Raw genomic sequence first — 13,884 nt, 5'->3', positions numbered from 1 at the left:
TAACCTGTCTGCCTAGGACGATCTGGTACCATTCCCCATTGGGGAATAGTGTCAGCAACATGCAGGCAATGCGTACTCGGCGGATTCACCCGCTCTAAATGTTGGGTTAGTCATCCCGCACAATTACTCTAAATCAGCAGTGCACGTGCCATGCAGCAGTGCGCGGGCCAATCAGAGCCCCGCCCCGGTGGATCAGGCCAAAAAGGCGGCTGCCTGGGGACAAGATGTGGCTTGGCAGCGGGTGAGGCTTTGCGGGCACTCGCCACTCCCTATTGGTTAGGCAACAGGATTCCCACCTTATTCTTAACTTATTCTTAGTGACCTTCCCTCCCATCGAACTTCGCTCTCGCTACTGCCTGTCTATCTAACCCACCACCATGTTGCACTTCCACTAACAGATAGTGCCTGTCTTCCCCGAAACCCCCCCTCCGCTCCTCCTCCAGGTCATGCGTCTTCTCTAGTCCTCCTCCCCAATCTATTCTGCAATGTTCTAAAAGAGCACCAATCCCCGTCCCTCGTTTACCTGTGTGATTCCCCCGGACTCTGCGCGCCAAGATGTCCGTCCTCCGCCATCATGGGGGTGCCTACCTCCAACGGCGCCTCACCAAAATGTATACCGACACAAAGACCTCCTGCGAGAGTGTCACTACGGCTTCCATTGCAGTTGATGATCCCGAATTGGTCATGCTGCACCGCAGTTTCAAGACCCAAAGGGATCGATTGCTAGCGTGGGGCCTGGACTGGAGCGATGCTAGTGCCGCCCAGCCCAATGATATTGATGAATCTTTAACCCAAGCTGGCTACAGTGAAATCGTCGAGAGTGTCATGTCCTCCATTCAGGTACTACTGAATGAGGCGGAGCGTATCCAGCACGGCGGTGCCTCCGATCTGCCTCCGAAGGGCGCTAGTGCAGACTCACCCAAGGGCGGTCTCAGTGGCCTCCCAGTCAAGTCTCACTGGACCAGCGATGAGATCAGCCGCTCCAAAACTCTGCTGGCAGACCTGGAGGGCTATATCGACACTCTCTATGACTTGTCAAGCTCTCGACGCAACATGAGTGCCAGCATGACTGCCGGTGGGCAGTCTGGCACCAAGGGCCGATCCCGGCCCGCTGCCATCGCCGAATACTCCATCTTGGACTCAAAAGCCTACCACGGCGCATCTTTCGACGGCACCCAACAGAGCCCCTTCGATGTAGCGCCATCACCCACGCACAATGCGGCGGCCTTCAGCCAGGCTCGGTCTGAGAAGATGCCTTTCGACAAGTCTCCGCTGGACACTTATGTTATCGATCGTTCGGCACTACAGCTGTCTGGTTCTTCGCATGACAACAACCCGCCCCCGTATGAGCAGGTGGCGGCCTCCACCAACTCTCGCGCCATCGGTCGCATCAGGACATCAGCATCTCCTTTTCTCTACGGGACCAAGGATTCGACCGCAACAATCCTCGTCGACTACATGCCGATGATGCTCGAAGCATCGAGCGCTGCCACCAAACCGGAGAAGAAGCGACTGGACCACGTACAGCGGACTCTGGAGCAGCTCGTGCAGAATGCGCGTGTGTCTCATCTGGGTTTGCTGAAGTTCCTAGGCTATTTCATCGACATGCCAAACTCCCGATACGCATTCGTCTACCAGATGCCTATGGACTACTTTCCATTCCTTCACAACCCATCAGATCTTTTGAATGGGTTAAAACCGAAACCCCTTGTGTCTCTTTTCCAAACCAGCGATGAACACCCTATCCCGAATCTCGAAACGCGCTTCCGCTTAGCTTATGACCTTCTGATGGCGGTCCTACAGTTGAGGAGCCAGAACCTTGTACATGGCAACATCAATAGCAGCAACATCCTTATCTTTCCCGGCTTAACGAACTCGAACCGCGACGAAGTTGGACTCACAGAGGATTTGCGCCGTCCCTACCTGACATCTTTTGCCCAATTCTCTGGAAACGGGCCATCACCTGAACCCCTGTCTTCCAGCATATATCGTCACCCGGACGATAAACGATCGATGGAAGATGATGCCGCCTGGGCATATGATCTGTACTCGCTTGGCCTCGTGCTACTCGAAATTGGACTCTGGACCCCGATTAGTCGGATCTGGAAGATGAAGTACAACAACTCCATGTTCAAGCAGAGGATTGAGAATACCTATCTGAAGAAGCTGGGCCCCAAGTGCGGCAGCGCATACCTTCATGTAGTGCAGCTGTGCTTGGATGCGCCAAACTTCCATCTGTCGACCCAACCGTTCGATGATCTGAATCTCCGCGTCCCTCAGGCCTTCCACTACCCCGTCCTCGACCTCTCCGCGCCCGACAGTATCTTCTCGTTCTCTATGAACTTCCTTTACACCATGTGCAAGATCGTTTGGTCCTGCTGCAGGATAGACATGTTCTCTGCCCCTAGCGCTGACGAGCTGGATGACTGCCTTCCTCTTGCCCTCGTTCCCGGCCTGGATGCAGCGCCGATGAAGGAACCTGTTCGTGAGTACAAGCCTTCTCCCGAGCCCATCAGACCTTTCCAGGAACCGTTCGCCACGCTGCCCACTCCCGAGATCAAGATGTTTCGAGATAAGGTCAACATGGAGGAGCGCAGGGTACGAAAGCGCACCTGCAAAAAGCTCTCAGGCCTAGAAATCCCGCAAGATCATCTCAATAAATGGAATTTCCAGATGCTCCCGCGTTTGAGGAAGCTCCTGCAAAAGATTCTGAAGGACTCTGCCGAATCATGCAGTGTTACACTCATGATGACTGGTGACACGGTCGACAACGCCAAGACCACAGTCTGTGTCACTTGTGCCAGTGCAAAGAAGGTTCGAGCCGCACTCAAGAAGTACTTTATCCTTGATAGCGAAGAGTGGGATCTCCTGGTCCTTCGTGGCGATGTACAGAGATCGAAAGTCCCCCGCAAGAAGCGCCGCAGGCCGGCAATGGCAGGGCAAGGAAATGCTGGCGCGCCAGCGTTGGTCCAGAATGACCCAAACCCTTGCTATCAGGAACGGCCTCTATGCGGTGCATCAATTGGCGCCTTCATCAATGAAGAACATCTACCTCCTGTGTCTTATGGGGGAGCTATCTTGGTTGATGGCATGCCCTATGGGATGACCGTGCATCATATGCTAGAATCACCGAGTGACCAGGAGGACGCGGATGAACAGGATACCGGTGGGCCTCTACGGTCTTCTGCAAATTGGATGCATGATATGACAGCCCCACGAAACCCAGAGTTGATGTACTCCTGGTGTGACGAGGGACCGTCAGATGTCGCATCAGACCTTGAGTTCGAGGTATCAGAAGACGAGGATGGGGATGATATCTCCCTGTCGCCCAGTCTAGATGGGACTTTCGAAGACTCCTACCTTTCTGAAGGCTACTCCTCTGATGAAGATGGGCCGAATGCGGATGACCCCTATGACGACGAAGATGCGGCATCCATAGGCGATACCCCGGGGATCGATCCTGGAGACGAGCCCTTGCTATACGTAACACAGCCAGCCATTGATGACATTGATGAGAGTTATTTTCCAAGCCCTGAAGATCGCGACGATGAACATCTTGCCTCTCACACATTTGGATACGTGCACGCATCCTCGGGTGTTCGGCGCTGGACGCGAAAAGGAATTCGACACGAGATTGACTGGGCACTGATCAAGATCAACGATGAACGCATCAACGTGCGCAATATTGTCTACGACAAGACGTCCGTAATGAGGCAAGACGCATATGGACAAAGACGTGGCCAGCAGACGCGCATGCCGAGGCAACCAGAAACGATCTACCTGAATAACATCTGCCGACTAGAGGACTTGGGTGGCCTCCGAGTCCACTGCTGTGGTCGAACCAGCGGCCTGCAAACCGGCCAGATCTCCAGGGCCATGACTCTTGTCAAGCTGCATGGGCGACAGACCTTCTCAACCAGCTTCTGTGTTGATGGGAACTTCGGAGGTAAGTGAGTCTGACTGGTCTTCTATAGACACCTATTCGATTGAAGAATTCTTGCTGATATTTTCTTACAGTCCCCGGCGACTCAGGAGCTTGGGTATTCGAAAAGGCCAGCGGTCGAGTTTGCGGCCACGTTCTCGCCTGGTCCGACAAAACCCGCACCGCTTACATCGCCCCCATGGAAATACTCCTCGAAGACATCGCTCGCTCCCTGAATGCCAACTACATCAGTCTGCCGGGCGGCAGTCCTGATGAGTCCCGCGCCAGCTCCATGCATAATCGCCCAAACCCAAACCCGTCTGCCATGGACCCCTACCATCCACATCCTGCCTACCACTCCCCTCGCCCTATCCGCGGCCAACTCCCCGTGGACATCAACCACCTTCGCATCGATGACGGAGACATGGCCTCCTCCGTGCATCCCAGTCGCGGAACACGCGAGGTATCAACCCCTTACCGGGGCATGCCTCCTATCCTTACCCCACCTCGAAGTCTAGAAAGGCAACTCGCATGACTCGCTCGCTGCTCTTTCCCTGGCTCCATGACCAGCACTACTATACATTCCTTACCTTAATCACTGTACTCACTACTATATTTCCCACCCACACACTGACGGATTTTCCTCTTTCTGATGACATTGTTTTAAACGAGTGGACAAGAACATAATACCCCATTTTGTTTGTTGATTATTGCTTTTATTCTACTTTGCTGTGCGTGTTTTTGGTGTTTGAGCTGGTTGATTCAATCCATACACTGATGGATCCAGGGATGGGATGGATGGATACATGCAAACTAGTCTTGAACTAGTGATTATCTGTCTATATATACACAACTTCGAAATTTTTTTGCCCACGAGCAGGGAACTCGTATCGAACTCTGGAATTGAAACAATTCTATATTTGATTATTGATGCTTGAAGACAGAGCAGTGGGAAGCTAGTAGTTACAACTAGCTACTATGGCTGCCAACTGGGATAGCACTTACTACTTAGTAACTATTCTGTACTTCCCACTGCTCCAGTAACATTGAACCATAGTCTAGTAACCTAACTCTAAACCGGCTATACAGTTACTCACTTACTCGTGGGTAGTGTAGGCACAACTAATCTTCTAGGTTTACTTCTGTAAGTAACCCCTAGGGTACGCCCCCATCGTATCTCAGCTTAGTTGAGACGTCCAGTTACAACCAGCTACTACTATTACATGGCTACGATATAAAGATACAACTTACAATACCAGATTTGAAATTGAAGTTATTTGCATTGTGAGAAAAAAAAAATGCCAAGTAAAATACAGAACAGCCACACAAAAACCATGCTCAATAACCGACAACAGGTAATCAGAAACAGACGTAACATAACCGACGTTATATGCATCGCATCACTCAATCAATACCAATCAATTCGTGTACCCATTGGTTTACTTGCAACCCCGTTAACCCAGCCAGCAAGATAACGAAACCCAAAAGTAGAAATGAAGAAGAGTAAATGCGGCAGGATGCTTGAACTTCCTCGTAGTCCAATGATAATGCCAAGGGGTTATATAAAAGGGTCTTTTTGAGAAGGGAAAGAAAGACAATGAAAAGCTCTTTTTATTGAGCATCTTCATGTAGGGGAAGGAAAAGAGTGATGGTGCTCTTAGTTGGAAGACAAGAACTTGAGAACAGCCTCCTTCTCCTCCACAGGGAGGACGCTGAGGATCTGCTGCACACCCTTCAGAGCGCCGTCACGGTTGTTGACGAGCAGTTGGGCGACTTCTGTGGCGACGCTCTCAGCCTTGAGGGAGTCCACCTTGGCCTGAATGGCCTTCTTGTTCTCCTCGTACCAGGTGGCGACGCGCTGGTCTTCACGCTGCAGTTCCTCGTCCAGCAGGCCGGTCCAGCCGTGGAGAGTGCGGAGGTGCACAGCACGAGCGGACTCGGTCGCGACCGGAGCGTTGGAACCAGCAGGGATAGCAACAGAGCCGTCGCGAGCAGCAGGGTTGGGAGCGGCAGCAACCATGCGCTTGACGATAAGCTCCTCGCTGAGTCTGCGGCGCAGACGCCAGTAGAAGAAGCGGCGGGCGTTCTTCCAGGTGAGAGGATGGCGGATGGTGTTCTTGGCTTCCATGCGGCCAGCACGGTCGTGGAGATCAGCAAACTGCAGAGCAATCTGGAGGTAGACGGGCAGAAGCTGCTCCTCGCGGGCGGCCATCTTGGTCTTGATCTCAGACAGCTGCTCCTTGCTGAGGGACTGGTCCTCGAGAGAGCGGCGGAGCTCGCCATAGGTGGCGTCCAGACGAGCCATGGTGTCGAGCTGCTTGTCGCGACGGTACTTGATGTTGACGATACCCTCGGGCTCGAGGACACCACCGCGAGCTTCCTCGTCGGCATACATCTCCATCTGGTCAGGGTTGATGGTGGGATCGACGACCACCCAGGATCCACCACGGAGTTCACCATGGGGCGGGATGTAGATGAAGATGGGCTGCTCGTACTTGACGAGGGCATCGACGATGTAAGAACCGTACTTGAGGACCTCGTTGTACATGTCACGCTGACCACCAGAGAAACCTCTCCAGTTAGCCAGGATCATCACAGGCAGCTGCTCACCGTTGTTGAAGTCACGGAGGGCCTGGGCGGTCTTGTAGGCAGAGTTGGGGTACCAGACACCACCAGCTTCATTGGAGACCATCTCCATAGAGTCAGGGTTGGCAGGGTCGGCGGGGGTGACGTTCTCAACGGAGCGCGTCTCAACAGCAATCACACCCATGGGAATGCCACCGAGTCTGGCACGACCAACAACCACGGTGCGAGCCCAGCCGCCAAGAGCTTCCTCGAAAGAGCCAGTATCAAACAAACCAGGCAGGAAGCCTTCCTCATCTTCCTTACCCGCAATGAGCCAGCGGGGATCGTAGGGCTGCTTGGAGGGAGGGTAGTAGGCGACATCACGGTCCCAAGTGTCAGACCAGGGCCGGATGGGGATGGGGGCACCCTTCTTGTCGGGGACGAAGGACATCCACTCGACAATCTTCTGCACACCCTCGAAGTCATCAGTGGCAGTCATGTGGGACACACCGTTGCGGTACATGATCTGGGTGCCACCGAGCTGCAAGTTCGAAGTGTAGACTTCTCTACCCAACAGCTTGTTGATAGCGGGGGCACCAGTGAGAATGATCGGCTGGCCCTCGACCTGAATAGCTCTCTGTCCAAGACGGACCAGGTAGGCACCAATACCAACGGAACGGCACGTAACGAGGGTGATGGTGAAGATGTCTTCGTAGGCCTTGGAGGTAGCACCGGCAATAAGACCAGAGCCCTTGAGACACTCGACACCCAGACCATCCTTAGCACCGATGACGGTAGTGATCTTGTGGCGCACTTCACCCTCATCGTGAATCTCCTCAGTAATGACCTCCTTCTTCTTGCTGGCATCCAGCTTCTGCTTGACCTCCGGAGTGAAGTACAGGTACTTGAAACCGGCAGCGGGGTTCTCGGGGTCGTTCCAGGCGACGGAGAAGTAAGGGATCAACTCGTCAGCCATGCCGATACGAGCACCGGAGTTGGCAGAAAGGTAGATACGAGGGATACCCAGCTTCCGAGCCAGTTCAGTGCACTTGTGGAAGAACTTGTCTTCAGTGGGACCGAAGGAACCAATCTGGAAGGTGATATCGTTGGCAACAATGATGAAGCGTCTGCCACGGGGGTACTCGGGGGTACGGGCAGTGACAATCCAACCAACCATACCATGGGTGTTGGTGCCAGGGCCGCGAGAGATCTCGACGAGGTTGTCGGTGTCATCGAGAACAAGCTCGCTGTAGTCGATGCACTCGCCAACGGGAGGGCGCTGGTCGGCCAAGGAGGGGATCTGGGCGATGGCCTTGGTCCAGCTGTTCTGGACGGCTTGTCTGAAGAGCTCAGGGAAGTCATAGACGTACTGAGTACCCATGAGGTGGGCCTTGTAGCGCTTGGGCTGCAGCCATTCCTTGGTCGGGTAAGGAGTAGACACAGGACGCAAGTGCATGGAACCCAGCTTGTTGCTGCCACCGTCAATGCTGTGGAAGATCCACTCGCCCTTCTCGGTCTTCTTCTCAATGTACAGCTCCACCTGGATGATGAATCCGTAGGTGTTGGTGATGATCACGCGCAGAGGGTAAGGAACACCAGTAACGGGGTCGGTGCACAGGATGCGGATTTCGGCACCGGTGACACGCAGTCTCCAGAGACGACGGCCGAAGCGCTCCAGGAATCCGTTCAGGGCCTCCTCGACATCCTTGGGCTGCAGGTTGAACACAGGCGAGAAGTTGATGAAGATGTGGTTCAGATCGGAGTTGTTGTTGCCGATAATCTCCAGGGCATCGAGAATGTCGTTCATCAGACGGTCAGCCTCCGAGGTCAGGTACTCCGCGGTGGGGATATCGTCGCGCAGGCGACCTGGGCGCACGACGGCACGAACGAAGTAGCGCTTGTCCACAGCCTTGTCGTTCTCAGGGCCCTTTCCGATGGCCTCGTAGACGTGGATGTTCCTGTTCTCCGTGAAGACGGGCTTGATCTTGAACTTGGACAAACGACCAAGCTCCAACTGGAAGGCAAGAGCAGGTTCGTTGTGGCGAATACTCTCGTCCTCATCGTAGTTGGGGCCGCGGAAAGTGAAGTAGCCGGGGTAGATACCGTTCTTGCCACAGATGAAGGTGACACGACGAATGCGACGAGCAAGCAGTTCTTCCTTGACGTCGGCCAGCATCTTATTGATCTGGGAGACGATCTGGTTGTCGTCAAGATCCTCCACATCACGGATGGCGACGTTGAGAACACCAGTCAACTCGTTCTCGTTCTCAACCCGGGGAGCAGGGCGACGCTTGCCCTCCAGGTTGGCGAGAAGACCGTTATCACTGGCCTTCTTCTTCGAGCCAGCTCTGGGGAAGATCTCAAGGGCTCTGGGCAGGAACTCCTCAGCATCCTCCAGATACTGAACGGGGATGATGGCACCCTTCCTCATGGGCTCGTTGCCGTCACCAACAAGGTAGGACATGTCACTGATGGAGTTGATCCGCTTGAAGGGGTTCATCTCAGCGGTAGGAGTGCTAGGGGTCGACGGGTCAGTGGTGACAGGGCCGAACTCAGGCTGTCCCAGCTTGTCGAGAGTGAAATCCCAGGAGAGGAGAGGAGCCTCTCCAGCAGCGGAGTACTGGATACTCTTGACAGTGTAGGCACGGTAAGCGCGGCGCACGTAGACCTCGAGAGCAGCCAGAGTAACCCAGACATCCTGGTGGACGAAGAAGCGCGGCAGCACATCGAAGACAGTGTACTTGGAGTCCACCACCTCCTTGAGAACCTGGAAATCGGGCTCACGGTGCTCCCAGCCGGTTTCACCGTAGCTGGACTCGACAACCGACGAACGCAGGATGAGTTCCATCTGGGACAGGCGCTCCTCCAAGGAAGGGAGAGCACACTGGATCAGAAGCTCACGGGCCTTGAGGGTGACCTTGGCAGCCGCGCGAGACTCGAACTCAGTCAGCTTCTTCAGGATGGGCTTGAAGTACTTGGAGACATTGCCGACGTTGGGCTGGTTGGGGCGGTACATGGCCAGGATGGCGAGGATGAGGTTGTTCTTGGCACCAATGCGGCTGTGGGAGAGAACGGTCTGAACGACCTTGCCAATGTCCTCCTTGTTCTCGTCACGGAGCTTCAGGATAGAGTCTTCATCGCGGAGGTTGCGGCCGGCGAAGAGCTTCTCCACCTCGTAGTACTGTTCCAGAAGGCCAATGAAGACATTGAACTCATGGACCTTGAGGCCATCAAGGTACTTGTTGATGACTTCGGTGAGAGGAAGAAGCGTGGTCTTGAGGATCTCGGCATCGGCAGGGTTGACATTCTCCTCGATGAAACGCTGAACGGTCTTCTGGAGCTGCTTGGCAGGGAACTCAGCCTTACGGGCGCGGGCACGGTCGACGATGTTCTGGAGCTGGCTGTCGAGCTTCTGAGGCATGCGAGAGTGCAGAGCGGAGGACTGGGCGTTCCACTCGCCGTAAGGAAGATCGGGGTTCCGGAGGACGTCGACCAGCTCCTTGAGGGTGGCGTTCATGATGACCTGGTTGTCGTAACCCTTCAAGATGTTCTCAAGGATGCTGTGCAGAAGGAAGAACCTCTGAGGAGGCTTGTTACCCACAACTTGAGGAGGGCCAAGATCGGGAAGCTGGCCAGTGAAGGGCTGGGCGTGCTTGACACGGGACGGGTCATCCAAAGCGAGGATACCAAGGATGTCACCGGCCTCCAGAGTAGCTCCGGGCTGCTTGATAAGCTGGACAATACCGTCTTCCTGGGCAATCAAGGGCATGTACATCTTCATGACCTCGACTTCAGCGAAGGGCTGGCCCGCCTTGACGTGCTCACCGTTCTCGACGGTGAACTTGACCAGCTTACCAGGAGAGGGGGTACGCAGCTGGGTGGGGTCGTTCTCCTGCTCGAGAAGGCAGGTCTTGCCATCCACACTCAGACGAGTGGCAGCCGGCTCCTCCTTCCAGTAGACGTTGTGACTGCGGCCGTTCAGGAGAACCAGCAGACCACCGTCGGCCAGAGCACGCACGCCCACGGAGCACCTGGAGCCGTTGATGAAGAGGTGGTAGCTGTCAAGGCTGGCACGGGTGGCGGTGAACTTGTACCGCTGGCCTTCGTAAATGAAGTCCACGGGGAAGACGGTCTTCAAGACGTCCTTGGAAGGTACCTGACCCTTCTCCAATCCCTTGCGGTATTCCTCAACACCAGCCTCGCTAGCCTGGTGCGCCTTGGTAACAGCTCCACACAGAACGGCGACGATTGTGTCAGGACGCTCAGCGGTCAGCTTGTTGGAGATCAGCTGATCCAACCAGCCGGTGGTGATCGTGTTGTCTTCGAAGGCCGGGGTCTCGAGAAGCTTGATCAGGTACTCAACCGTGGTACGGAAATCACCACGAATGCTGAGTTCCTTCAGGGCAATGACCATGTGCTTCCGGGATGCAGACCGGTTCTCGCCGTAGGCGAAAATGTGACCGAACTGACTGTCGGAGAAGCTGTGAATACCACCAGCCGTACCGACGGAGAAGTAACCCCAGACGTTGGAGGAACTGCGGAAGTTCAATTCGTGCATGGTACCGCTGGAAGGCTTGAAACCCTCGCCAGGATCTTCGGACGTGATACGGCACGCGGTGGTGTGTCCCTTGGGCTGAGGGCGGCGCTGGGTCTGGAAGCTCTCCTCGTTGGAGAAGTCGAAGTCGATCTCCGAGGAGGTGTTGGGGTCAACGCCGTACAACAGACGGATGTCGCGAATGCGGTGCAGGGGGATACCCATGGCGATCTGGAGCTGGGCAGCCGGCAGGTTGACTCCGGAAACCATCTCCGTGGTCGGGTGCTCGACCTGCAGACGGGGGTTCAGTTCCAAGAAGTAGAACTTGTCGTCAGCGTGGGAGTACAGGTACTCCACGGTACCAGCCGAGACGTAGCCGACCAACCGACCAAGGCTCACGGCGGCGCGCTCCATGGCCTGGAAGGTGATGGGCTTGGCGATCGTGACGGGCGCCTCTTCGATGATCTTCTGGTGACGACGCTGCACGGAACAATCACGACCGAAGAGGGAGATGTTGTTACCGTACTGATCGGCCAGCAGCTGGACCTCCAAGTGACGGGCGTTACCGGCGAGCTTCATGATGAAGATGGGGGAACCGGGGATTTCGTTGGCAGCGGCATTGTACAGGCTGACGAAGTCTTCCTCCCGCTCAACCTTACGAATACCCTTACCACCACCACCTTCGGAGGCCTTGATCATGACGGGGAAACCAATCTCCTTGGCCTTTTCCAGACCCTCCTGGGGGGAGAACGTGCAACCCCGCTTGTAGACTTCGTCATCAACGGTGACGATACCGCTTTCGTCGACCCGAACATCATCGACACCCGTTCCAGACCAGGGGATACAAGGGACACCGGCATGCTGAGCGACAATTGTGGAGGAGATCTTGTCACCGAGCGAGCGCATGGCAGAGGCGGGGGGACCAATGAAGATAATTCTCTTGGGAGAAGCAGCCAAAGCTTCGGGTAGGCGGGGGTTCTCAGAGGCGTGACCCCAACCGGCCCACACGGCATGAACGTCCATACGTTCAGCGACATCGACGATCAGATCGACGTTGGCGTAGTTGTTGTTATTCGTGCCTCCGGGGACCTGGAATTCCGGTCAGCCGACATGCTCACACAAAGGGGGAGGGGGGGAATGCCGGTTGCACAGCATGACCACGCACCTCAACATATTGATCCGCCATACGGATGTAGTCGGCATTTGCGTGCAGATCTTCTGGCGTGGCCATCACTGTGAACTGGATGGCACGCTCGTTGCCGAAAGTTTCATAAGCCCATTTCCGGACGGAACGAATCTCCTTGACGGCGGCAATACCGTTATTGGCGATCAGAACCTGGAGAAAAGCCCGTTAGAATTCGTTGCGTCCTGCATGCTCGCCCGACCAACTCATCGAGCCGCTTGCAAAACTCACCGAGCTGATGACGGAGTGACCCTCATGGCTGGCCACAAAGTCCTTGACGCTGCTGGGCGGTGCGGCATCGAGGTTGTTACCACCAATGAAATGTGAAGCGAGGTTGTGTTGCGCGGCACGCGCACTGGGGTGGCCGTTGGGAGCGCTCATGATGCAAGGTTGTGGATATTAGGTATTATAAAATTCCCATGCGATAGAAGAAGCCGGATTATTCAAGAAGAATAAGGGGAGACGAGGTATTTGAAAAAGCGTCACGACGAAGAGAAGAGGAGGGAGAGGGCGCAATGACTGTCCGTGAGGCGTCGGAGGAAGAGTGGTGTAGTATAGAATGTAGGCGGAAGAAACGGAATTAAGCCCTCCAAGAGCTAACTAGGAATGGCGAAGGTATAGGAGAAAGAGGCGGGGAGGGCAGATGAGACACGAAGGATTCGATTCCTCAGGGCTGAGTAAGAGTGAGGGTGAGTGTCAGCTTTAAGCAAGGCGCATGGTTGAGTTTTGAGGATGGCTGAGGGCGACGACACAAGACCTGTTGCGGAGGACGTGCGGGAGGGAATTCAAGGCATTGGGGAGGGTAAAATGGAGAACTTACTGGGACCACCTTGGGACAGTCAAGCAGGCAAGCAATGAGACTTGGAAGAGGAGGATTGGTGGTTTGGGGAAAGGGGGGAGGAAGTGGAAGAAGAAGAAAAGAGGTCGACGGGGAAGAAGAAAAGGGAAGAGCAGAGAAATAATAAATGGAGCTGGACTACTGGACGAGGCGTATAATTGCTCGAACCGGTAAATGTACAGGGAAATGTGCAGAACGGAAAAATACGCGGAGAGGGTGGATGGTTCACCAAAGAAGAAATAATGGAATTATTTTTTGAAGAAAAAAAAGTTTTACAGGAAAATTAAAATAAAATAATAAATTCAGAAAAAAAAATCATTTTATCAAAAAAAGGAACTAAAAGGTGGGTTTCCACAGTCCGGCCAAAAGGCGTCGTCGAGGCAGGAAGGAAGGGAAGAATAGCGCCAGAACAACAGATGGCCCCCGATGGACCGAAAAGTGACTTCCTCCCAACTAGCGGTACGGCTTGTTGGGCCCATGACGTCGGGGCTTCCCACCAGTTTTGCCTGACTGGATCCCCAGCATTTGTCGGGTCAACAATCCGCTGCTGCAGCCAATCCTTCCCCGATCCGGTCCATGGTTCCTCACTGAACCTCATGTATTGTAGATACATCCTGTATCCTTCTCTCCAACAAACCCCTCTCCCTTTCATGCGGGTTTTGACTGCTACCTACCGAAGGGATGGGACAGATCAGGTATATGCCGAATCTCACCGACCACTCATTGGCGGTCTCACCGCGTAGTGTGCCATGTCACCCTGGATGCAAGTACCGAGGATTTTTGGAGGGAGGGGCCAAAAAGGCAGAAGACCAAGCAAGGTACGGAGTAACGTGCATGGGGCG

General features: G+C 54.6%; 2 protein-coding genes across 2 annotated transcripts; one reads left to right on the top strand and one right to left on the bottom strand.

The window, feature by feature from the left end:
* Nucleotides 1-555: 555 nt before the first annotated feature.
* ASPBRDRAFT_136046 (uncharacterized protein) lies at nucleotides 556-4,457 on the top strand (the record flags this gene model as incomplete). Its single annotated transcript, XM_067618757.1, has 2 exons — nucleotides 556-3,946; nucleotides 4,018-4,457. 2 exons carry the CDS (start codon nucleotides 556-558, stop codon nucleotides 4,455-4,457), a joined length of 3,831 nt encoding a protein of 1,276 aa, XP_067474643.1.
* A 1,031-nt stretch (nucleotides 4,458-5,488) lies between these two features.
* Nucleotides 5,489-12,955, bottom strand: ASPBRDRAFT_341015 (acetyl-CoA carboxylase ACC1). Its single transcript, XM_067623190.1, has 3 exons — nucleotides 12,436-12,955; nucleotides 12,187-12,357; nucleotides 5,489-12,110 (listed from the first exon to the last, which is right to left on the bottom strand). The coding sequence occupies exons 1-3, from the start codon at nucleotides 12,583-12,585 to the stop codon at nucleotides 5,580-5,582; spliced, it is 6,852 nt and encodes a 2,283-aa protein (XP_067474642.1). The 5' UTR covers nucleotides 12,586-12,955; the 3' UTR covers nucleotides 5,489-5,579.
* Nucleotides 12,956-13,884: the final 929 nt, after the last annotated feature.

This window comes from Aspergillus brasiliensis (genome assembly GCF_001889945.1).
Source record: "Aspergillus brasiliensis CBS 101740 unplaced genomic scaffold ASPBRscaffold_16, whole genome shotgun sequence".
NCBI classification, from domain to species: Eukaryota; Fungi; Ascomycota; class Eurotiomycetes; order Eurotiales; family Aspergillaceae; genus Aspergillus; species Aspergillus brasiliensis.
This window is presented reverse-complemented; position numbering and strand designations above follow the sequence as displayed.